This window comes from Bombina bombina, chromosome 3, assembly GCF_027579735.1.
Source record: "Bombina bombina isolate aBomBom1 chromosome 3, aBomBom1.pri, whole genome shotgun sequence".
Lineage (NCBI taxonomy): Eukaryota > Metazoa > Chordata > Amphibia > Anura > Bombinatoridae > Bombina > Bombina bombina.
The window spans coordinates 35,507,241-35,534,128 of NC_069501.1; the positions used below are offsets into that span (position 1 = coordinate 35,507,241).

At 35.3% G+C, this 26,888-nt stretch overlaps 1 protein-coding gene across 1 annotated transcript in view; it reads left to right on the forward strand.

Moving 5' to 3' along the window:
* Positions 1 to 26,600, forward strand: part of LOC128652819 (phospholipase A1 member A-like) — a 161,131-nt gene extending 134,531 nt beyond the window's left edge. The window contains exons 10-11 of the mRNA XM_053705775.1: positions 22,008 to 22,172; positions 24,132 to 26,600. Of these exons, the coding sequence (XP_053561750.1) occupies positions 22,008 to 22,172; positions 24,132 to 24,216 (250 nt within the window). The 3' untranslated portion in view covers positions 24,217 to 26,600. The remainder of the gene's footprint in view (positions 1 to 22,007; positions 22,173 to 24,131) is intronic.
* The last annotated feature ends 288 nt before the right edge of the window (positions 26,601 to 26,888 follow it).

Sequence of the window (26,888 nt, forward strand, 5' to 3'; positions counted from 1 at the left end):
GTATATTTATATCAGTATCTGTACATATTCTGTATAGTAGTGTCTATTACATGCAGTTATATGACAATTAGCGTATACTGTATATTTATATTACTATCTGTACATATTCTGTATAGTAATGTCTGTTACATGCAGTTATATGACAATTAGTGTATACTGTATATTTATATCAGTATCTGTACATATTCTGTATAGTAGTGTCTATTACATGCAGTTATATGACAATTAGTGTATACTGTATATTTATATCAGTATCTGTACATATTCTGTATAGTAGTGTCTATTACATGCAGTTATATGACAATTAGTGTATACTGTATATTTATATCAGTATCTGTACATATTCTGTATAGTAGTGTCTGTTACATGCAGTTAAATGACAATTAGTGTATACTGTATATTTATATCAGTATCTGTACATATTCTGTATAGTAGTGTATATTACATGCAGTTAAATGACAATTAGTGTATACTGTATATTTATATCAGTATCTGTACATATTCTGTATAGTAGTGTCTATTACATGCAGTTATATGACAATTAGTGTATACTGTATATTTATATCAGTATCTGTACATATTCTGTATAGTAGTGTCTATTACATGCAGTTATATGACAATTAGTGTATACTGTATATTTATATTACTATCTGTACATATTCTGTATAGTAGTGTCTATTACATGCAGTTATATGACAATTAGTGTATACTGTATATTTATATCAGTATCTGTACATATTCTGTATAGTAGTGTCTATTACATGCAGTTATATGACAATTAGTGTATACTGTATATTTATATCAGTGTCTGTACATATTATGTATAGTAGTGTCTGTTACATGCAGTCATATGACAATTAGTGCATACTGTATATTTATATCAGTATCTGTACATATTCTGTATAGTAGTGTCTATTACATGCAGTTATATGACAATTAGTATATACTGTATATTTATATCAGTATCTGTACATATTCTGTATAGTAGTGTCTGTTACATGCAGTTATATGACAATTAGTATATACTGTATATTTATATCAGTATCTGTACATATTCTGTATAGTAGTGTCTATAACATGCAGTTATATGACAATTAGTGTATACTGTATATTTATATCAGTATCTGTACATATTCTGTATAGTAGTGTCTATTACATGCAGTTATATGACAATTAGTGTATACTGTATATTTATATCAGTATCTGTACATATTCTGTATAGTAGTGTCTATTACATGCAGTTATATGACAATTAGTGTATACTGTATATTTATATCAGTGTCTGTACATATTATGTATAGTAGTGTCTGTTACATGCAGTCATATGACAATTAGTGTATACTGTATATTTATATCAGTATCTGTACATATTCTGTATAGTAGTGTCTATTACATGCAGTTATATGACAATTAGTATATACTGTATATTTATATCAGTATCTGTACATATTCTGTATAGTAGTGTCTGTTACATGCAGTTATATGACAATTAGTATATACTGTATATTTATATCAGTATCTGTACATATTCTGTATAGTAGTGTCTATTACATGCAGTTATATGACAATTAGTGTATACTGTATATTTATATCAGTATCTGTACATATTCTGTATAGTAGTGTCTATTACATGCAGTTATATGTAATTAGTGTATACTGTATATTTATATCAGAATCTGTACATATTATGCATAGTAGTGTCTGTTACATGCAGTTATATGACAATTAGTATATACTGTATATTTATATCAGTATCTGTACATATTCTGTATAGTAGTGTCTATTACATGCAGTTATATGACAATTAGTATATACTGTATATTTATATCAGTATCTGTACATATTCTGTATAGTAGTGTCTGTTACATACAGTTATATGACAATTAGTGTATACTGTATATTTATATCAGTATCTGTACATATTCTGTATAGTAGTGTCTATTACATGCAGTTATATGACAATTAGTGTATACTGTATATTTATATCAGTATCTGTACATATTCTGTATAGTAGTGTCTATTACATGCAGTTATATGACAATTAGTGTATACTGTATATTTATATCAGTATCTGTACATATTCTGTATAGTAGTGTCTATTACATGCAGTTATATGACAATTAGTGTATACTGTATATTTATATCAGTGTCTGTACATATTATGTATAGTAGTGTCTGTTACATGCAGTCATATGACAATTAGTGTATACTGTATATTTATATCAGTATCTGTACATATTCTGTATAGTAGTGTCTATTACATGCAGTTATATGACAATTAGTATATACTGTATATTTATATCAGTATCTGTACATATTCTGTATAGTAGTGTCTGTTACATGCAGTTATATGACAATTAGTATATACTGTATATTTATATCAGTATCTGTACATATTCTGTATAGTAGTGTCTATTACATGCAGTTATATGACAATTAGTGTATACTGTATATTTATATCAGTATCTGTACATATTCTGTATAGTAGTGTCTATTACATGCAGTTATATGTAATTAGTGTATACTGTATATTTATATCAGTATCTGTACATATTCTGCATAGTAGTGTCTGTTACATGCAGTTATATGACAATTAGTATATACTGTATATTTATATCAGTATCTGTACATATTCTGTATAGTAGTGTCTATTACATGCAGTTATATGACAATTAGTATATACTGTATACTTATATCAGTATCTGTACATATTCTGTATAGTAGTGTCTGTTACATACAGTTATATGACAATTAGTGTATACTGTATATTTATATCAGTATCTGTACATATTCTGTATAGTAGTGTCTATTACATGCAGTTATATGACAATTAGTGTATACTGTATATTTATATCAGTATCTGTACATATTCTGTATAGTAGTGTCTATTACATGCAGTTATATGACAATTAGTGTATACTGTATATTTATATCAGTATCTGTACATATTCTGTATAGTAGTGTCTATTACATGCAGTTATATGACAATTAGTGTATACTGTATATTTATATCAGTATCTGTACATATTCTGTATAGTAGTGTCTATTACATGCAATTATATGACAATTAGTGTATACTGTATATTTATATCAGTATCTGTACAAAATCTGTATAGTAGTGTCTGTTACATACAGTTATATGACAATTAGTGTATACTGTATATTTATATCAGTATCTGTACATATTCTGTATAGTAGTGTCTATTACATGCAGTTATATGGCAATTAGTGTATACTGTATATTTATATCAGTATCTGTACATATTCTGTATAGTAGTGTCTGTTACATGCAGTTATATGACAATTAGTATATACTGTATATTTATATCATTATCTGTACATATTCTGTATAGTAGTGTCTATTACATGCAGTTATATGACAATTAGTGTATACTGTATATTTATATCAGTATCTGTACATATTCTGTATAGTAGTGTCTGTTACATGCAGTTATATGACAATTAGTATATACTGTATATTTATATCAGTATCTGTACATATTCTGTATATTAGTGTCTATTACATGCAGTTATATGACAATTAGTGTATACGGTATATTTATATCAGTATCTGTACATATTCTGTATAGTAGTGTCTATAACATGCAGTTATATGAAAATTAGTGTATACTGTATATTTATATCAGTATCTGTACATATTCTGTATAGTAGTGTCTATTACATGCAGTTATATGACAATTAGTGTATACTGTATATTTATATCAGCATCTGTACATATTCTGTATAGTAGTGTCTATTACATGCAGTTATCAGACAATTAGTGTATACTGTATATTTATATCAGTTTCTGTACAAATTCTGTATAGTAGTGTCTATTACATGCAGTTATATGTAATTAGTGTATACTGTATATTTATATCAGTATCTGTACATATTCTGTATAGTAGTGTCTGTTACATGCAGTTATATGACAAATAGTGTACACTGTATATTTATATCAGTATCTGTACATATTCTGTATATTAGTGTCTATTACATGCAGTTATATGACAATTAGTGTATGCTGTATATTTATATCATTATCTGTACATGTTCTGCATAGTAGTGTCTATTACATGCAGTTATATGACAATTAGTGTATACTGTATATTTATATCAGTATCTGTACATATTCTGTATAGTAGTGTCTATTACATGCAGTTATATGACAATTAGTGTCTACTGTATATTTATATCAGTATCTGTACATATTCTGTATAGTAGTGTCTATTACATGCAGTTATATGACAATTAGTGTATACTGTATATTTATATCAGTATCTGTACATATTATGTATAGTAGTGTCTATTACATGCAGTTATATGACAATTAGTGTATACTGTATATTTATATCAGTATCTGTACATATTCTGTATAGTAGTGTCTATTACATGCAGTTATATGACAATTAGTGTATACCGTATATTTATATCAGTATCTGTACATATTCTTTATAGTAGTGTCAATTACATACAGTTATATGACAATTAGTGTATACCGTATATTTATATCAGTATCTGTACATATTCTGTATAGTAGTGTCTATTACATACAGTTATATGACAATTAGTGTATACTGTATATTTATATCAGTATCTGTACATATTCTGTATAGTAGTGTCTGTTACATGCAGTTATATGACAATTAGTGTATAGTGTATAGTTATATCAGTATCTGTACATATTCTGTATAGTAGTGTCTATTACATACAGTTATATGACAATTAGTGTATACTGTATATTTATATCAGTATCTGTACATATTCTGTATAGTAGTGTCTATTACATACAGTTATATGACAATTAGTGTATACTGTATATTTATATCAGTATCTGTACATATTCTCTATAATAGTGTATGTTACATGCAGATATATGACAATTAGTGTATACTGTATATTTATATCAGTATCTGTACATATTCTGTATAGTAGTGTCTATTACATGCAGTTATATGACAATTAGTGTATACTGTATATTTATATCAGTATCTGTACATATTCTGTATAGTAGTGTCTATTACATGCAGTTATATGACAGTTAGTGTATACTGTATATTTATATCAGTATCTGTACATATTCTGTATAGTAGTGTCTATTGCATACAGTTATATGACAATTAGTGTATACTGTATATTTATATCAGTATCTGTACATATTCTGTATAGTAGTGTCTATTACATGCAGTTATATGACAATTAGTATATACTGTATATTTATATCAGTATCTGTACATATTCTGTATAGTAGTGTCTATTACATGCAGTTATATGACAATTAGTGTATATTGTATATTTATATCAGTATCTGTACATATTCTGTATAGTAGTGTATATTACATACAGTTATATGACAATTAGTGTATACTGTATATTTATATCAGTATCTGTACATATTCTGTATAGTAGTGTCTATTACATGCAGTTATATGAAAATGAGTGTATACTGTATATTTATATCAGTATCTGTACATATTCTGTATAGTAGTGTCTATTACATGCAGTTATATGACAATTAGTGTATACTGTATATTTATATCAGTATCTGTACATATTCTGTATAGTAGTGTCTATTACATGCAGTTATATGACAATTAGTATATACTGTATATTTATATCAGTATCTGTACATATTCTGTATAGTAGTGTCTATTACATGCAGTTATATGAAAATGAGTGTATACTGTATATTTATATCAGTATCTGTACATATTCTGTATAGTAGTGTCTATTACATGCAGTTATATGACAATTAGTGTATACTGTATATTTATATCAGTATCAGTACATATTCTGTATAGTAGTGTCTATTACATACAGTTATATGACAATTAGTGAATACTGTATATTTATATTAGTATCTGTACATATTCTGTATAGTAGTGTCTATTACATGCAGTTATATTACAATTAGTGTATACTGTATATTTATATCAGTATCTGTACATATTCTGTATAGTAGTGTCTATTACATGCAGTTATATGACAATTAGTGAATACTGTATATTTATATCAGTATCTGTACATATTCTGTATAGTAGTGTCTATTACATGCAGTTATATGACAATTAGTATATACTGTATATTTATATCAGTATCTGTACATATTCTGTATAGTAGTGTCTATTACATGCAGTTATATGACAATTAGTGTATACTGTATATTTATATCTGTATCTGTACATATTCTGTATAGTAGTGTCTATTACATGCAGTTATATGACAATTAGTGTATACTGTATATTTATATCAGTGTCTGTACATATTCTGTATAGTAGTGTCTATTACATGCAGTTATATGACAATTAGTGTATACTGTATATTTATATCTGTATCTGTACATATTCTGTATAGTAGTGTTTATTACATGCAGTTATATGACTATTAGTGTATACTGTATATTTATATCAGTATCTGTACATATTCTGTATAGTAGTGTCTATAACATGTAGTTATATGAAAATGAGTGTATACTGTATATTTATATCAGTATCTGTACATATTCTGTATAGTAGTGTCTGTTACATGCAGTTATATGACAATTAGTGTATACTGTATATTTATATCAGTATCTGTACATATTCTGTATAGTAGTGTCTGTTACATGCAGTTATATGACAATTAGTGTATACTGTATATTTATATCAGTATCTGTACATATTCTGTATAGTAGTGTCTATAACATGCAGTTATATGACAATTAGTGTATACTGTATATTTATATCAGTATCTGTACATATTCTGTATAGTAGTGTCTATTACATGCAGTTATATGAAAATGAGTGTATACTGTATGTTTATATCAGTATCTGTACATATTCTGTATAGTAGTGTCTATTACATGCAGTTATATGACAATTAGTATATAATGTATATTTATATCAGTATCTGTGCATATTCTGTATAGTAGTGTCTATTACATGCAGTTATATGACAATTAGTGTATACTGTATATTTATATCAGTATCTGTACATATTCTGTATAGTAGTGTCTATTACATGCAGTTATATAACAGTTAGTGTATACTGTATATTTATATCAGTATCTGTGCATATTATTCTTTATAGTAGTGTCTATTACATGCAGTTATATGACAATTAGTGTATACTGTATATTTATATCAGTATCTGTACATATTCTGTATAGTAGTGTCTATTACATGCAGTTATATGACAATTAGTGTATAATGTATATTTATATCAGTATCTGTACATATTCTGTATAGTAGTGTCTATAACATGCAGTTATATGACAATTAGTGTATACTGTATATTTATATCAGTATCTGTACATTTTCTGTATAGTAGTGTCTATTACATGCAGTTATATGACAATTAGTGTATAATGTATATTTATATCAGTATCTGTACATATTCTGTATAGTAGTGTCTATTACATGCAGTTATATGACAATTAGTGTATGCTGTATATTTATATCAGTATCTGTACATATTCTGTATAGTAGTGTCTATAACATGCAGTTATATGACAATTAGTGTATACTGTATATTTATATCAGTATCTGTACATATTCTGTATAGTAGTGTCTATTACATGCAATTATATGACAATTAGTGTATACTGTATATTTATATCAGTATCTGTACATATTCTGTATAGTAGTGTCTGTTACATGCAGTTATATGAAAATGAGTGTATACTGTATATTTATATCAGTATCTGTACATATTCTGTATAGTAGTGTCTATTACATGCAGTTATATGACAATTAGTGTATACTGTATATTTATATCAGTATCTGTACATATGTATAGTAGTGTCTATTACATGCAGTTATATGACAATTAGTGTATACTGTATATTTATATCAGTATCTGTACATATTCTGTATAGTAGTGTCTATTACATGCAGTTATCAGACAATTAGTGTATACTGTATATTTATATCAGTATCTGTACATTTTCTGTATAGTAGTGTCTATTACATGCAGTTATATGACAATTAGTGTATAATGTATATTTATATCAGTATCTGTACATATTCTGTATAGTAGTGTCTATTACATGCAGTTATATGACAATTAGTGTATGCTGTATATTTATATCAGTATCTGTACATATTCTGTATAGTAGTGTCTATAACATGCAGTTATATGACAATTAGTGTATACTGTATATTTATATCAGTATCTGTACATATTCTGTATAGTAGTGTCTATTACATGCAATTATATGACAATTAGTGTATACTGTATATTTATATCAGTATCTGTACATATTCTGTATAGTAGTATCTATTACATGCAGTTATATGACAATTAGTGTATACTGTATATTTATATCAGTATCTGTACATATTCTGTATAGTAGTGTCTGTTACATGCAGTTATATGAAAATGAGTGTATACTGTATATTTATATCAGTATCTGTACATATTCTGTATAGTAGTGTCTATTACATGCAGTTATATGACAATTAGTGTATACTGTATATTTATATCAGTATCTGTACATATGTATAGTAGTGTCTATTACATGCAGTTATATGACAATTAGTGTATACTGTATATTTATATTAGTATCTGTACATATTCTGTATAGTAGTGTCTATTACATGCAGTTATATGACAATTAGTATATACTGTATATTCATATCAGTATCTGTACATATTCTGTATAGTAGTGTCTATTACATGCAGTTATATTACAATTAGTGTATACTGTATATTTATATCAGTATCTGTACATATTCTGTATAGTAGTGTCTGTTACATGCAGTTATATGACAATTAGTGTATACTGTATATTTATATCAGTATCTGTACATATTCTGTATAGTAGTGTCTATTACATGCAGTTATATGACAATTAGTGTATACTGTATATTTATATCAGTATCTGTACATATTCTGTATAGTAGTGTCTGTTACATGCAGTTATATGTAATTAGTGTATACTGTATATTTATATCAGTATCTGTACATATTCTGTATAGTAGTGTCTATTACATGCAGTTATATGACAATTAGTGTATACTGTATATTTATATCAGTATCTGTACATATTCTGTATAGTAGTGTCTGTTACATGCAGTTATATGATTATTAGTGTATACTGTATATTTATATCAGTATCTGTACATATTCTGTATAGCAGTGTCTATTACATGCAGTTATATGAAAATGAGTGTATACTGTCCTTATATTACAGATTGTTTTGAATTCTGTACTGAAAGTTGTAATAAATTTAACTTTCTGATTTTTATTTTTATTTTTGGCTTGCTTATATTTTAAAAGTTGGTCTCTAGTCGTTGTATCTACATTTTCTTTAGCCTTGCTAAGTATAGTTTCTAAGTATCCTCTTATTTTTAGTCTGTCTGTGATGATTTGTGCTTGTTTAATATATTCCTCATTGGTGGAGCAATTTCTTTTTACTCTTATAAACTCCCCTTTGGGAATTCCTCTCACCACATGTCTGGGATGGCATGAATCGAATTGTAGTATTCTATTCTCTGCATACGCCAACCTTTTCATGGGTTGGTGGGAGCTGTTCCACATTTTTGAAGAGGGGAATCCTTTTAGAACCGATATCAAATATTTTTACAGATACATAGATGATCTGTTTTTCATCTTTGATGGTGATGGTGACAAAACAGACTTATTCTGTAAATATCTGAATGACAACCATTGTGGCATTAAATTGGTAGGAGAGCACAACTCTGATTCTATAAACTTCCTAGATATTACAATCTATGTAAGTGAGGATAGACAGACAGTGGAAGCCAAACTCTATAGAAAACCCACAGCGAGGAATACAATACATAAATACATAAGTATGCATATATAGACATATACATAAGTGCATTGGAGACCCTTGCAGTCAAATAGATGAAAACATGGAAAATCATATTTTAATAAAGTGTTTAACTGTGTAATATGTACTGTAAATATTTCACATTCCAATGTTCTTCACATAGGGGAATATGTTCTAAGTATTTTTAATAGCTATTCCTATATATATACAGTGGGGCAAAAAAGTATTTAGTCACCCACCAATTGTGCAAGCTCTCCCACTTAAAATGATGAGAGAGGCCTGTAATTTTCATCATAGGTATACCTCAACTATGAGAGACAAAATGCGGAAACAAATCCAGACAATCACATTGTCTGATTTGGAGAGAATTTATTTGCATATTATGGTGGAAAATAAGTATTTGGTCAATATCAAAAGTTCATCTCAATACTTTGTTATATATCCTTTGTTGGCAATGACAGAGGTCAAACGTTTTCTGTAAGTCTTCACAAGGTTGTCACACACTGTTGCTGGTATGTTGGCCCATTCCTGCATGCAGATCTCCTCTAGAGCAGTGATGTTTTGGGGCTGTCGCTGGGCAACACAGACTCAACTCCCTCCAAAGGTTTTCTATGGGGTTAAGATCTGGAGACTGGCTAGGCCACTCCAGGACCTTGAAATGCTTCTTACGAAGCCACTCCTTTGTTGCCCGGGCGGTGTGTTTGGGATCATTGTCATGCTGAAAGACCCAGCCACATTTCATCTTCAATGCCCTTGCTGATGGAAGGAGGTTTGCACTCAAAATCTCACGATACATGGCCCCATTCATTCTTTCATGTACACGGATCAGTCGTCCTGTTCCCTTTGCAGAGAAACAGCCCCAAAGCATGATGTTGCCATCCCCATGCTTCACAGTAGGTATGGTGTTCTTTGGTTGCAACTCAGCATTCTTTCTCCTCCAAATACGACGAGTTGTGTTTATACCAAACAGTTCTACTTTGGTTTCATTTGACCATATGACATTCTCCCAATCTGCTTCTGGATCATCCAAATGCTCTCTAGCATACTTCAGACGGGCCCGGACATGCACTGGCTTAAGCAGGGGGACACGTCTGGCATTGCAGGATCTGAGTCCCTGGCGGCGTAGTGTGTTACTGATGGTAGCCTTTGTTACGTTGGTTCCATCTCTCTGCAAGTCATTCACTAGGTCCCCCCGTGTGGTTCTGGGATGTTTGCTCACCGTTCTTGGATTCATTTTGACCCCACGGGGTGAGATCTTGCGCGGAGCCCCAGATCGAGGGTGAGTATCAGTGGTCTTGTATGTCTTCCATTTTCTAATTATTGCTCCCACAGTTGATTTCTTCACACCAAGCTGCTTGCCTATTGCAGATTCAGTCTTCCCAGCCTGGTGCAGGTCTACAGTTTTGTTTCTGGTGTCCTTCGACAGCTCTTTGGTCTTCACCATAGTGGAGTTTGGAGTGTGACAGTTTGAGGTTGTGGACAGGTGTCTTTTATACTGATAACAAGTTCAAACAGGTGCCATTAATACAGGTAATGAGTGGAGGACAGAGGAGCCTCTTAAAGAAGAAGATACAGGTCTGTGAGAGCCAGAAATCTTGCTTGTTTGTAGGTGACCAAATACTTATTTTCCACCATAATATGCAAATAAATTATTTCCAAATCAAACAATGTGATTGTCTGGATCTGTTTCCACATTGTGTCTCTCATAGTTGAGGTATACCTAATTACAGGCCTCTCTCATCTTCTTAAGTGGGAGAACTTGCACAATTGGTGGCTGACTAAATACTTTTTTGCCCCAAGGTATGCCTATATATAATCATAGACATACCTGTATATAGGTATATATTTTACCATAACATCACATATATATATATGTAGATATAGATATAGATATATATATATTTAATTTTAAGAATAAATAGAATATACTGTATTCTTTTATGTGAAAAACTTTGGAATGTGAAATATTCATATTTCATATCGGGTTTAGCACTCCTAAATAAAAGCAGTCGGGATAGCGTGCAAGTATGTGTGTTAGGTGTTTTTTTTTGCTTTTTAAGTGTGTGCTATTGAAGTCTAAGGGGAAATACATTAAAGTAGTTGTAGAATTCTCAGTTCCACTTTTTGCACGGATTTTCGCCTGCGCACTAACTCCTAGATTTAAAGTTCTGCGTTAGCCGTCAAAAGCAGCGTTAAGGGGTCCTAACGCTGCTTTTGGCCGCCCGCTGGTATTTAGAGTCAGGCAGGAAAGGGTCTATCGCTCACTTTCAAGCCGCAACTTTTCCATACCGCAGAGCCCCTTACGCCAATTGCGTATCCTATCTTTTCAATGGGATCTTCCTAACGCTGGTATTTAGAGTCTTGGCTGAATTGAGCGGTAGACCCTCTACTGACAAGACTCCTACCGCCCATGGAAAGGCTGTAGTTAAGAGCTTTATGTGCTAACGCCGGTATATAAAGCTCTTAACTACAGTGCTCTAAAGTACACTAACACCCATAAACTACCTATGTACCCCTAAACCGAGGACCCCCACATCGTCGCCACTATAATAAATATCTTTAACCCCTAATCTTCCGACCGCACATCGCCGCCACCTACATTATCCCTATGAACCCCTAACCTGCTGCCCCTAACATCGCCGACACCTACATAATATTTATTAACCCCTAATCTGCCCCCCCCAACGTCGCCGCCACCTAACTTCAAGTATTAACCCCTAATCTGCAGACCGGACCTCACCGCTACTATAATAAATGTACTAACCCCTAACCCGCTGCACTCCCGCCTCGCAAACACTATAATAAATAGTATTAACCCCTAATCTGCCCCCCCCACGTCGCTGCCACCTAACTTCAAGTATTAACCCCTAATCTGCCGACCGGACCTCACCGCTACTATAATAAATGTATTAACCCCTAAAGCTAAGTCTAACCCTAACACCCCCCTAAATTAAATATAATTTTAATCTAACGAAATAAATTAACTCTTATTAACTAAAGTCTTCCTATTTAAAACTAAATACTTACCTGTAAAATAAACCCTAATATAGCTACAATATAACGAATAATTATATTGTAACTATTTTAGGATTTATATTTATTTTACAGGCAACTTTGTATTTATTTTAACCAGGTACAATAGCTATTAAATAGTTATTAACTACTTAATAGCTACCTAGTTAAAATAATTACAAAATTACCTGTAAAATAAATCCTAACCTAAGTTACAATTAATCCTAACACTACACTATCATTAAATTAATTAAATAAATTAACTACCAATAACAACAATTAAATACAATTAAACTAAACTAAATTACAAAAAAAACCCCACTAAATTACAGAAAATCAAAAAAAAATTACAAGAATTTTAAACTAATTACACCTAATCTAAGCCCCCTAATAAAATAAAAAATAATAAAAGTAATCAGCTCTTTTACCAGCCCTTAAAAGGGCTTTTGGTGGGTCATGCCCCAAAGTAATCAGCTCTTTTGCCTGTAAAAAAAAATACAACCCCCCCCAACATTAAAACCCACCACCCACATACCCCTACTCTAACCCACCCAAACCCCCTTAAATAAACCTAACACTACCCCCCTGAAGATCTCCCTACCTTGAGTTGTCTTCACCCAGCTGGGCCGAAGTCTTCATCTGATGGGGCAGAAGAGGACATCCAGACCGGCAGAAGTCTTCATCCTATCCGGGCAGAAGAGGACATCCGGACCGGCAGACATCTTCATCCAATGAGTATGAGTGTAAAATGAGTGTGTGTAAAAGTGTGTATGTGTGATGTGCTTGCATATGAGTGTGTGTAAAAGGGTGTATGTGTGATTTGCGTGCATATGAGTGTGTGTAAAAGTGTGTATGTGTGATGTGCGTGCATATGAGTGTGTGTATGTGTAATGTGTGTGCAACAGAGTGTGTATAAAAGGGTGTATGTGTGATGTGCGTGCATATGCAAGTGTGTGTATGTGGGGTCTGCATTCATAATAGTGTATTTCTTTAATGCTGTATGCATTTCAATAACCCTGAACAAGCGAGTATTAAATATGAAACGGGGAGTGGGCTGCTTTGCTTTAAAATGCCTATTTTTGGTCCCAGTCCGGCCCTGCAGGGTTGTGACTGGGTTTCCACTATAATGTTCTGTTTTCAGCTATAGGACTCCTGTCCTAACCTTGCTTACCACGTTGTCTAACCACTAGGTCTGCAAACTGTTCTAGACTAGACAAGAGCTGAATATTTCACAAACGGCTCTGTATAATATGATCCTGAGATAGTTTTACAGAGCTGTGAGTGAAATTCAGCTCATGTCTGCAGAATGCCGTAGTGAGAACAGAGGGGAGAGTGAGACCCGTGCAAAGTTCAACACTCAGTAATTCACTAGTCTAGAACAGTTTGCAGACCTAGTGGTTAGACAACGTGGTAAGTGGTTAGACAACGTAGACTATGTCACAGACTACTGTGGTCACTTTATAAAGTACTGGGGCGGGTAGGGTCAGGTCAGCCATCTCACCGGCAGATTACAGACTGTGCCACTGACTCACTATATACAGTACTGGTGGGTTAAACAGTGTGACTATATACAGTAATAGAGGGTCAGACCATCTCACAGACTGTGGGCACAGGGTACCTCCTTTTGCAGACATTTAATCTGATTAAAAAAAAATACTGTGTTAAATGTACAAAAAATTTAAAAAATTATATGTATCAAATTCACTTTTTTGTGAGTGGGGGGGCCCATTCTTAGATTCTTGCACCTGGGCCCTGTGGTTTCTAGTTACGCCTCTGCCTAATCCGCCTCAATCCCGCCTCAAAAACCCTATAATAAATAGTATTAACCCCTAATCTGCCCTCCCTAACATAGCCAAGACCTAACTTCAAGTATTAACCCCTAATCTGCCGACCGGACCTCGCCGCTACTCTAATAAATGTATTAACCCCTAAAGCTAAGTCTAACCCTAACACCCCCCTAAGTTAAATATAATTTTATTCTAACAAAATAAAATAATTCTTATTAAATAAATTATTCCTATTTAAAGCTAAATACTTAAATGTAAAATAAACCCTAATATAGCTACAATATAAATAATAATTATATTGTAGCTATTTTAGTATTTATATTTATTTTACAGGCAACTTTGTATTTATTTTAACCAGGTACAATAGCTATTAAATAGTTAATAACTATTTAATAGCTACCTAGTTAAAATAATTACAAATTACCTGTAAAATAAATCCTAACCTAAGTTACAATTAAACCTAACACTACACTATCAATAAATGAATTAAATAAACTATCTACAATTATCTACAATTAAATCAACTAAACTAAATTACAAAAACAAACAAACACTAAATTACAAAAAAACAAACACTAAATTACAAAAAAAAAAAAAAAAAATTACAAGAATTTTAACCCCTTAATGACCGGACCATTTTTCAATTTTCTTACCCTTAATGACAATGGCTATTTTTACATTTCTGCAGTGTTTGTGTTTAGCTGTAATTTCCCTCTTACTCATTTACTGTACCCACACATATTATATACCGTTTTTCTCGCCATTAAATGGACTTTCTAAGGATACCATTATTTTCATCATATCTTATAATTTCCTATAAAAAAAATATAAAATATGAGGAAAAAATTGAAAAAAACACACTTTTTCTAACTTTGACCCCCAAAATCTGTTACACATCTACAATCACCAAAAAACACCTATGCTAAATAGTTTCTAAATTTTGTCCTGAGTTTAGAAATACCCAATGTTTACATGTTCTTTACTTTTTTTGCAAGTTATAGGGCCATAAATACAAGTAGCACTTTGCTATTTCCAAACAACTTTTTTTCAAAATTAGCGCTAGTTACATTGGAACCCTGATATCTGTCAGGAATACCTGAATATCCCTTGACATGTATATATTTTTTTTTAGAAGAGAACCCAAAGTATTGATCTAGGCCCATTTTGGTATATTTCATGCCACCATTTCACTGCCAAATGTCATCAAATAAAAAAAAAAGTTCACTTTTTCACAAATTTTGTCACAAACTTTAGGTTTCCCACTGAAATTATTTACAAACAGCTTCTGCAATTAAGGCACAAATGGTTGTAAATGCTTCTTTGGGATCCCCTTTGTTCAGAAATAGCAGACTTATATGGCTTTGGGGTTGCTTTTTGGTAAGTAGAAGGCCGCTAAATGCTGCTGCGCACCACACGTAAATTATGCCCAGCAGTTAAGGGGTTAATTAGGTAGGTTGTAGGGAGCTTGCAGGGTTAATTTTAGCTTTAGGATAGAGATCAGCCTCCCACCTGACACATCCCACCCCCTGATCCCTCCCAAACAGTTCTCTTCCCTCCCCCACCCCACAATTGTCCCCGCCATCTTAAGTACTGGCAGAAAGTCTGCCAGTACTAAATAAAAGGAGTTTTTCTTTTTTTTAATAAAAAAAAATAAAATGTTTTAGCTGTGATGGCCTCCTGCCTTAGCCCCAACCTCCATGATCCCCCCCCCCCCCCAGCTCTCTAACCCTCTCCCCTACCTAATTGCCGCCATCTTGGGTACTGGCAGCTGTCTGCCAGTACCCAATTTGCCCCCCAAAAAAGTGTTTTTTTGATCTTTTATTGCCATTTTAAATGTTTTCTGTAGTGTAGCAGCCCCCCACAATACCCCAACCCCCTCCCCCTCCCAGATCCTTATATATTTATTTTTTCCCCCCTCTTCCCTCCTCATTGGTGTCAGTGTGGGTAGCTAATCGCGCGCGCATGCGCGCCCCCGCACGCTCCCGGCACCCGGCGTGCACATTGCACTTACAGGAGCCGGATGCCGGGTAGCGATGGGCCGCCCACCCGCCTCCCTGTTGCGCTCCCACCCACCAACGAACCGGCACCATCGCTACCGGTGCAGAGAGGGCCACAGAGTGGCTCTCTCTGCATCGGAGTCTTCTGAAAGGGTATTGCAGGATGCCTCCATATGGAGGCATCACTGCAATACCCTGAGAGCTGCTGGAAGCGATTGCGATCGCTTCCAGCACTCTCTTAGACAACTGACGTACCAGGTACGTCTATTGTCATTAACTGTAAGTTAATGCATGACGTACCTGGTACGTCAGTTGTCATTAAGGGGTTAAACTAATTACACCTACTCTAAGCCCCCTAAAAAATATAACAAAGCATGACCGGCAAACATCTTCATCCAAGCGGCATCTTCTATCTTCTTCCATCCGGCGCGGAGCGGGACCATCTTCAAGCAGCCGACGCAGAGCCATCCTTCTTCACCGACGGACTAACGACGAATGAAGGTTCCTTTAAGGGACGTCATCCAAGATGGTGTCTCTCGAATTCCGATTGGCTGATAGGATTCTATCAGCCAATCAGAATTACGGTAGGAAAAATCTGATTGGCTGATTGAATACATTTATTATAGTAGCGGTGAGGTCCGGTCGGTAGATTAGGGGTTAATAATTGTAGGTAGGTGGCGGCGACATTGGGGGCGGCAGATTAGGGGTTAATAAATATAATATATGGGTCAGCTGTGTTAGGGGCAGCAGATTAGGGGTACATAGGGATAACGTAGGTTGCGGCAGTGTACGGAGCGGCAGACTAGGGGTTAAAAAAAATATGCAGGGGTCAGCGATAGCGGGGGCAGCAGATTAGGGGTTAATAAGTGTAAGGCTAGGGGTGTTTAGACTCGGGGTACATGCTAGAGTGTTAGGTGCAGACTTAGGAAGTGTTTCCCCATAGGAAACAATGGGGCTGCATTAGGAGCTGAACGCTGCTTTTTTGCAGGTGTTATGTTTTTTTTTCAGCTCAAACTGCCCCATTGTTTCCTATGGGGGAATCGTGCACGAGCATGTTTTTGAAGCTGGCCGCGTCCGTAAGCACCGCTGGTATTTAGAGTTGCAGTGGCGGTAAATATGCCTGTACGCTACCCTTTTTGGAGCCTAACGCAGCCCTTCTGAGAACTCTAAATACCAGCGGTATTTAAAAGGTGCGGGGGGGAAAAAAGCACGCGTAGCTAACCCACCCCTTTGGCCGCAGAACTCTAAATCTAGCCGTTAATTAATTTAATGATAGTGTAGTGTTAGGTTTAATTGTAACTTAGGTTAGGATTTATTTTACATGTAATTTTGAAATTATTTTAACTAGGTAGCTATTAAATAGTTAATAACTATTTAATAGCTATTGTACCTGGTTAAAATAATTACAAAGTTGCCTGTAAAATAAATATAAATCCTAAAATAGCTACAATATAATTATAATTTATATTGTAGCTATATTAGGGTTTATTTTACAGGTAAGTATTTAGCTTTAAAAAGGAATAATTTATTTAATAAGAATTATTTTATTTAGTTAGAATAAAATTATATTTAATTTAGGGGGGTGTTAGGGTTAGGGTTAGACTTAGCTTTAGGGGTTAATACATTTATTAGAGTAGCGGCGAGGTCCGGTCGGCAGATTAGGGGTTAATACTTGAAGTTAGGTCTCGGCGATGTTAGGGAGGGCAGATTAGGGGTTAATACTATTTATTATAGGGTTTTTGAGGCGGGAGTGAGGCGGATTAGGGGTTAATACATTTATTATAGTAGCGGTGAGGTCCGGTCGGCAGATTAGGGGTTAATAATTGTAGGTAGGTGGCGGCGACGTTGGGGGCGGCAGATTAGGGGTTAATAAATATAATATATGGGTCAGCGGTGTTAGGGGCAGCAGATTAGGGGTACATAGGGATAACGTAGGTTGCGGCAGATTAGGGGTTAAAAAAAATATGCAGGGGTCAGCGATAGCGGGGGCAGCAAATTAGGGGTTAATAAGTGTAAGGCTAGGGGTGTTTAGACTCGGGGTACATGTTAGAGTGTTAGGTGCAGACTTAGGAAGTGTTTCCCCATAGGAAACAATGGGGCTGCATTAGGAGCTGAACGCTGCTTTTTTGCAGGTGTTATGCTTTTTTCAGCTCAAACTGCCCCATTGTTTCCTATGGGGGAATCATGCACAAGCATGTTTTTGAAGCTGGCCGCGTCCGTAAGCACCGCTGGTATTTAGAGTTGCAGTGGCGGTAAATATGCCTGTACGCTCCCTTTTTGGAGCCTAACGCAGCCCTTCTGAGAACTCTAAATACCAGCAGTATTTAAAAGGTGTGGGGAAAAAAAAAGCATGCGTAGCTAACGCACCCCTTTGGCCGCAGAACTCTAAATCTAGCCGTTAATTAATTTAATGATAGTGTAGTGTTAGGTTTAATTGTAACTTAGGTTAGGATTTATTTTACAGGTAATTTTGTAATTATTTTAACTAGGTAGCTATTAAATAGTTAATAACTATTTAATAGCTATTGTACCTAGTTAAAATAAATACCAAGTTACCTGTAAAATAAATATAAATCCTAAAATAGCTACAATATAATTATTCTTTATATTGTAGCTATATTAGGGTTTATTTTACAGGTAAGTATTTAGTTTTAAATAGGAATACTTTAGTTAATAAGAGTTAATTTATTTCGTTAGATTAAAATTATATTTAATTTAGGGGGGTGTTAGGGTTAGGGTTAGACTTAGCTTTAGGGGTTAATACATTTATTATAGTAGCGGCGAGGTCCGGTTGGCAGATTAGGGGTTAATACTTGAAGTTAGGTGGTGACGACGTTGGGGGGGCAGATTAGGGATTAATACTATTTATTTTAGTGTTTGCGAGGCGGGAGTGCGGCGGTTTAGGGGTTAATACATTTATTATAGTAGCGGCGAGGTCCGGTCGGCAGATTAGGGGTTAATACTTGAAGTTAGGTGGCGGCGACGTTGGGGGGGGCAGATTAGGGGTTAATACTATTTATTATAGTGTTTGCGAGGCGGGAGGGCGGCGGTTTAGGGGTTAATACATTTATCATAGTAGCGGCGAGGTCCAGTCGGCAGATTAGGGGTTAATACTTGAAGTTAGGTGGCGGCGACGTTGGGGGGGCAGATTAGGGGTTAATAAATATTATGTAGGGGTCGGCGATGTTAGGGGCAGCAGATTAGGGGTTCATAGGTATAATGTAGGTCCAGAGCGGCAGATTAGGGGTTAATAGTATAATGCAGGTGTCAGCGATAGCGGGGGCGGCAGATTAGGGGTTAATAAGTGTAAGGTTAGGGGTGTTTAGACTCGGGGTTCATGTTAGGGTGTTAGGTGCAGACTTAGAAACTGTTTCCCCATAGGAAACAATGGGGCTGCGTTGGGAGCTTAACGCTGCTTTTTTGCAGGTGTTAGGTATTTTTTTCATCCCAAACTGCCCCATTGTTTCCTATGGGGGAATCGTGCACAAGCACGTTTTGCCAGCTTACCGCTACCGTAAGCAACGCTGGTATTGAGGGTTGAAGTGGCGGTAAATTCGGCTCAACGCACCCTTTTTGGAGCCTAACGCAGCCCTTCAGACAACTCTAAATACCAGCGTTGTTTGGAAGCAGCGGTAGGAAAAAAAGCTGCGTTAGCTACGCGGGTCTTTACTGACAAACTCTAAATCTAGCCGTATCTTTTTACTTAACTCATAATAGGAGCGCAACCCGATGCACGCAAACAAATTGTCTAGCGTAGTTAAGTGTGCCACTCGCAATCTAGCCCAGAGTCAGAGAAAACAGGTTACCTCCTCCGCCAACTTGTCACAGCCAGAGGCGGCTCAACACTGTCATCACAGTGCTGGCAGGGGGTGCGGTCTTCCAAAGGATCATAGTATAGCTACTGTTGCAAGCAGTTAACACCACTATTACAAGCAGGTAACGCCACTATTGCAAGCAGGTAACGCCACTATTGCAAGCAGTTAACACCACTATTGCAAGCAGGTAACGTCACTATTGCAAGCAGTTAACACCACTATTGCAAGCAACGCCGCTGCTCAAATCATGAAAGCCGTACTGGTCATGAAAAAAAAGTTTTCAGTTTTGTCAGAAATTTGTTAATAAAGTCTTAAGAAATTTTTTATTGAAGATCAATTGGTCTGCTATTACCTATGAGAAATATATCCAGTGAAGCAGAGGAGCAGCAGTTTAAACTTAAATAAAGTTAAAGTAGTAGATAAAGCTAGTGCTACAAGCCGGCAGTGGTTAAACAAAAAAAAAAAAACATTTTTATTTATTTATTTTTCAAATGGGGGCAGAACTGTCCAAGAACAAAAGTGAAGCTTACATACTTATTGACAATGGAATTAATCAACTAACTAGGACATTGCTAAATCCTTATTGCTTAGTGTTTAGAAGCCTTTCCCACCTTCAGAGTGACACAAACAAATCACCTACATTTGTTCCCACATGCATTCAGTTTGTTTGGTATTTGTTAAAGGGCCATTTGTTTATTGCAATGGAAATTTTAGTTTTTTTTACTTTTATGTGAAAATGAGTGCACATGTCTCGTAACAAAAAACGGAAACACACAAAAAAGAATGAAAAAAAGTCCTATTTTATAACAAATGAAGTAAAACGATGACTACAACGACTTTTTAAGGTGAGGTCCAGTTGTTTCGGTTTTATTGTGTTTTCAAACTCAGTCAGAGAAAATGTGAAACTTGGATTTTTTGTGCCTTTGAGAACTGGAGAGCAACTCTACTAACAAGACCCTTCTGTCCGACCTATGATTTACCTCCTGTGAAGTTGTTTTTTCTTTGGTCGTTCTCCATTTTCTCATCCACCTATTTTTTTAGATTTAAAGGGATAGTCTAGTCAAAATTAAACTTTGATGATTCAGATAGGGCATGTAGTTTTAAACAACTTTCCATTCCAATTTACTTTTATCATCAAATTAGCTTTGTTCTCTTGGTATTCGTTGTAGAAAGCTAAACCTAGGAAGGCTCAAATGTTAATTTCTAAGCCCTTGAAGGCCAACTCTTATCTAGGTGCATTTTGACAGTTTTTCAAAGCTAGATAGCGCTAGTTCATGTGTGCCAAATAGATAACATTCTGCTCCTGCCCGTGGAGTTACTTATGAGAGGGCACTGATTGGCTAAAATGCCAGTCTGTCAAAAACACTGAGATAAGGGGGCAGTCTGCAGAGACTTAGATACAAGATAATCACAGCGGTTAAAAGTATATTAATATAACTGTGTTGGTTATGCAAAACTGGGGAATGGGTAATAAAGGGATTATCTATCTTTTAAACAATAACAATTCTGGAGTAGACTGTCCCTTTAATCTATTGTCAGCATTCTTGTTTGTGCCTAAATTATATATTTCAGACTGTTGATTTCATGACATTAACTCTTCATTTACTCATCCTTCTCTCAGCCCCAGGTCCGAAGACCAAGGAAAAACTATGGTGGCCCTTGAGGGTCCTCTGTGCCAAGTGCACACTGTTGTTATTTGGGTTCCCACTTCTTTTAGCAGTTTGTGGAAGCAGAAACCTGACGTCAGCGGCAGACTGTGTGTGTCTGAGTTGCCCATGAGTGACAGGTAAACAATACATTTATTGCCCGGTAACATTCAGTTGCAGCACTGCTTTACATAAAGAATGAGAAGTGAAGTTACAATCCATGCTTGCTTCTGTAGACAACAAGGCCACCATCATTCTGTTGGTATAAAGTTATTTGATTTGCAGTTGTTATCTAATAAAGCAAATCAGAGAAAGATATGTAGCAGGGTTAGTCTTAAAGAGACCTGGAACACAATGTTTTCTTTCACGATTCAGATAGAGCATGCAACTTTAAGCAACTTTCTAATTATAATATCACATTTTCTTTGTTCTTTCGGTATCTTTTGTTGAAAAGCAGGGAGGTAAGCTCAGGAGCGGGCACGTGTCTGGAGCCCTATATAGCAGCAGTTTTGCCAGAATGTCATCTTTTTACAGGAGCAGTAGAGGGCAGCTCTATTTCCTGCCATGTAGTGCTCCAGATGCCTACTTAGGTATCTCTCCAACAAATAATGTCATGGGAAAATGTGATACTAGAAGTTAATTGGAAACTTTTTTTAATTTGTATGTTCGGGCTAAATTACAAAAAATACTTTTGAGTTTCGTATCCCTTTAAGAAGTCTACAATGTGTACTTAGAAAATTACATGAAAAGGGGCAAAAAAAAGGTTTTACTTTGCATAACTAAACATTTTAAATAAAATAACTGTCCCTTTAATGTCCAGACATAAATGATGCAGAAAACCCAATGAGAGTGTCAGGTGGTAAGGGGGAACTTTAAAAATCTGTAAACTTTATTCAAGATTCAGCTTAAAAGCAAACACATGAGGACACATCTAATCAGACAGTCAAAAGCGCCTTACGCATTTCGTGTCCAGCTCAGCACTCAGTCTATTATCAATTTTTCTTCATTCTCTTCTATATCTTTATTTGAGAAGCAAGAATGTAAGTTTAGAAGCCGGCACATTTTTGGTTCCCAACCTGGGTTGTGCTTGCTGATTGGTGGCTACATGCACCCACAAATTAACAAGTGCTGTCCAGTGTTCTAAACCAAAAATTGGCCTGCTCCTTAGCTTAGATGCCTTCTTTTTCAAATAAAGATAGCATGAGATTGAATAAAAAATAATAATAGTAGTAAATTAGAACGTTGCTTAATATTGCAAGCTCTATCTGAATCATAAATGAAAAAATTGGGTTTAGTGTCCCTTTAATTTTGACTTTACTGTCCCTTTAATATATGTTCATGCTTATGCGACAATGAAGAAAGCAGCCCCCTAGTATCACTCTTCACATAGACTCAGGAAATATGCAATATAAATTGAGAAGGATGAGGAGAGTGGGATTTTCCTTTGATAGGAAGCAGACCAAACATGTATGGCTCTGGGAGGAATGGGGAAAATTACCCTTAAAAGGGAGATTATCACTTTAAAGGGAAATGAAACCCAAATTTTTTCTTTCATGATTTAGAAAGAGCATGCAATTTTAAAAAAAAATTCTAATTTACTTCTATTATTTAATTTGCTTTAATCTCTTTATATACTTTGGTGAAAAGCATATCTAGATAGGCTCAGTAGCTGCTGATTGGTTGCTGCACAAAGATGCCTTGCGTGATTGACTCACCCATGTGCATTGCTATTTCTTCAACAAAGAATATCTAAAGAATGAAGCAAATTAGATAATAGAAGTAAATTTGAATGTTGTTTAAAATTGTTTTCTCTACTGGAATCATAAAATAATTTTTTGGGGTTTAGTGTCCCTTTAAAAGAATAGCAGCAGCTGAAACTAGATACTGGAATAGTTAGACTCAGACAGGTCACATTGAGACTCAGACAGGTCACATCGTCAAGAAGCTTCTAAATACGAATGGAAATGTTGTTATTCTGGCTGCACTCTACCTTTATATATCTTTTTCTTTTCTTTTATCTATACTTTAGGGTTGATAATATCCATCAATCTGCTCTTAGAATAATACACTTTTTGTTTGTTTGTTCTTTTTGTCTTTAGAAATGAAATGGTTTGTTTGCCCAAAACTCTGACACTGAGAGGGAACAGTCGGGAAGCGGAAAAACTTGCAACTAAATGCAATTAATGTTTGTCCCAACTACAGCAAACTGATGGTCATCCCATGTATTATAATCTGATGATTGCCTCATCAACTGCATCCTAATAATCACCCCATCTACTGCAAACCGATGGTCAACCCATCTACTGCAGCCTAATGATCACCTGATCTACTGCAACCTAATGATCACCCATCTACTGCAACCTGATGATCACCTCATCTACTGCAACCTAATAATCACCCCATCTACTGCAACCTGATGATCACCCCATCTACTGCAACCTAATGATCACCTCATCTACTCCAACCTAATGATCACCTAATCTACTGCAACCTAATGATCACCTCATCTACTGCAACCTAATGATCACCTCATCTACTGCAGCCTAATAATCACCCCATCTACTGCTACCTAATGATCACCTCATCTACTGCAACCTGATAATAACCACATCTACTGCAGCCTAATAATGGCCACATCTACTGCAACCTAATGATTACCTCATCTACTGCAAACTGACAGCCAACCCATCTACTGCAGCCTAATGATGACCCCATCTACTGCAACCTAATGATCACCTCATCTACTGCAAACTGACGGTCACTCCATCTACTGCAACCTGATCATCACTCCATCTACTGCAAACTGATGGTCAACTCATCTACTGCAACCTAATAATCACTCCATCTACTGCAAACTGATGATCACCCCATCTACTGCAGCCTAATGATGGCCACATCTACTGCAACCTGATGATCACCCCACCTAATGCAAACTGATGGTCACCCCATCTACTGAAACCTGATGATCACTCCATCTACTACAGACGAATGATGGCCACATCTACTGCAACCTGATGATCACCCCATCTACTGAAACCTAATGATCACCCCATCTACTGCAACCTAATGATCACCCTATCTACTGCAACCTAATGATCACCCCATCTACTGCAACCTGATGATCACCCCACCTAATGCAAACTGATGGTCACCCCATCTACTGAAACCTGATGATCACTCCATCTACTACAGACTAATGATGGCCACATCTACTGCAACCTGATGATCACCCCATCTACTGAAACCTAATGATCACCCCATCTACTGCAACCTAATGATCACCCTATCTACTGCAACCTAATGATCACCCCATCTACTGCAAACTGACGGTCACCCCATCTACTGCAAACTGACGGTCAACCCATCTACTGCAACCTAATGATTACCATATCTACTGCAAACTGATGGTCACCCCATCTACTGCAACCTGATGATCACCCCATCTACTGCAAACTGATGGTCAACCCATCTACTGCAACCTAACAGTCACCCCATCTACTGCAACCTGATGATCGCCCCATCTACTGCAACCTAATGATCACCCCATCTACTGCAACCTGATGATCACCCTATCTAATACAACCTAATGATCACCCCATCTACTGCAACCTAAGGCTCATCCCATCTACTGCAAGCTAATTATTGTCTCATCTATGGCAATCTGATGATCATTCCATTAACTGCAACCTAATGATCACCTTATCTCATGTAAGCTGATGATCACCCCATCTACTGCAACCTGATGATCACCACATCTACAGCAGCCTGATGATCACCACTCTACTGCAAACTAATGATCACCCCATCTACTGCAACCTAATGATCACCCCATCTACTGCAACCTAATGATCATCCCATCTACTGCAACCTAATGATCATCCCATCTACTGCAACCTTGATGATCATCCCATCTACTGCAATCTGATGATCATCAAATCTACTGCAACCTGATGATCATCAAATCTACTGCAACCTGATCATCATGCCATTTACTGTAAGCTGGCGATTGCCTAATCTACTGCAACCTAATGATCACCCCCATCTACTGCAACCTGATGACCACCCCATCTACTGCAACCTGATGATCACCACATCTACTGCAGCCTGATGATCATCCCATCTACTGCAACCTGATGATCATTCCATCTACTGCAACCTGGTGATCATCCCATCTACTGCAACCTGATGATCATCCCATCTACTGCAACCTGATGATCATCACATCTACTGCAACCTGATGATCATCACATCTACTGCAACCTGATGATCATTGATCTACTGCAACCTGATGATTGCCTCATCTACTGCAACCTGGTGAACACAGATCTACTGCAACCTGATTGCTGCAATAACAACCAAAAGCATACAACTGTTATTGCACTTCAATGAAATCAAATTAAAAAGACATCAGTGATCATGTTACCTTTAGAACTTAAGGCCACACATAGGACTAGTGCATCAATTCTAGAAGCACAGTGCAATTGCTGAGCATCTCTTCTTCTACAAAAGTAGCCATGATATAGCAAATTTACAAAGTGTCAAAATGGACTCACTAATTTTCATTGCAATTTTACCCTGAAATAAATCATATACATTTCAAATGTTTCATAATAATGTATTTATAATTTGACCAGTCTCTGCTATGCTGATGCCTACACATATAGGATAAATTAACATTATTGTTGTTATTTTTATTTTAAGGTTGTTGGGTTTTTTGCACTTGCCAAACTGAAGGCTGAAGGTTGTTTTGCTCCAATTAATATCTATAGGAAGCCACTCCTAGGTGTAAAGATTTAAGATGCCTTTTATGACTAATGTGAAACATATTTAAAACAAATAAAACCCACAAATAATTT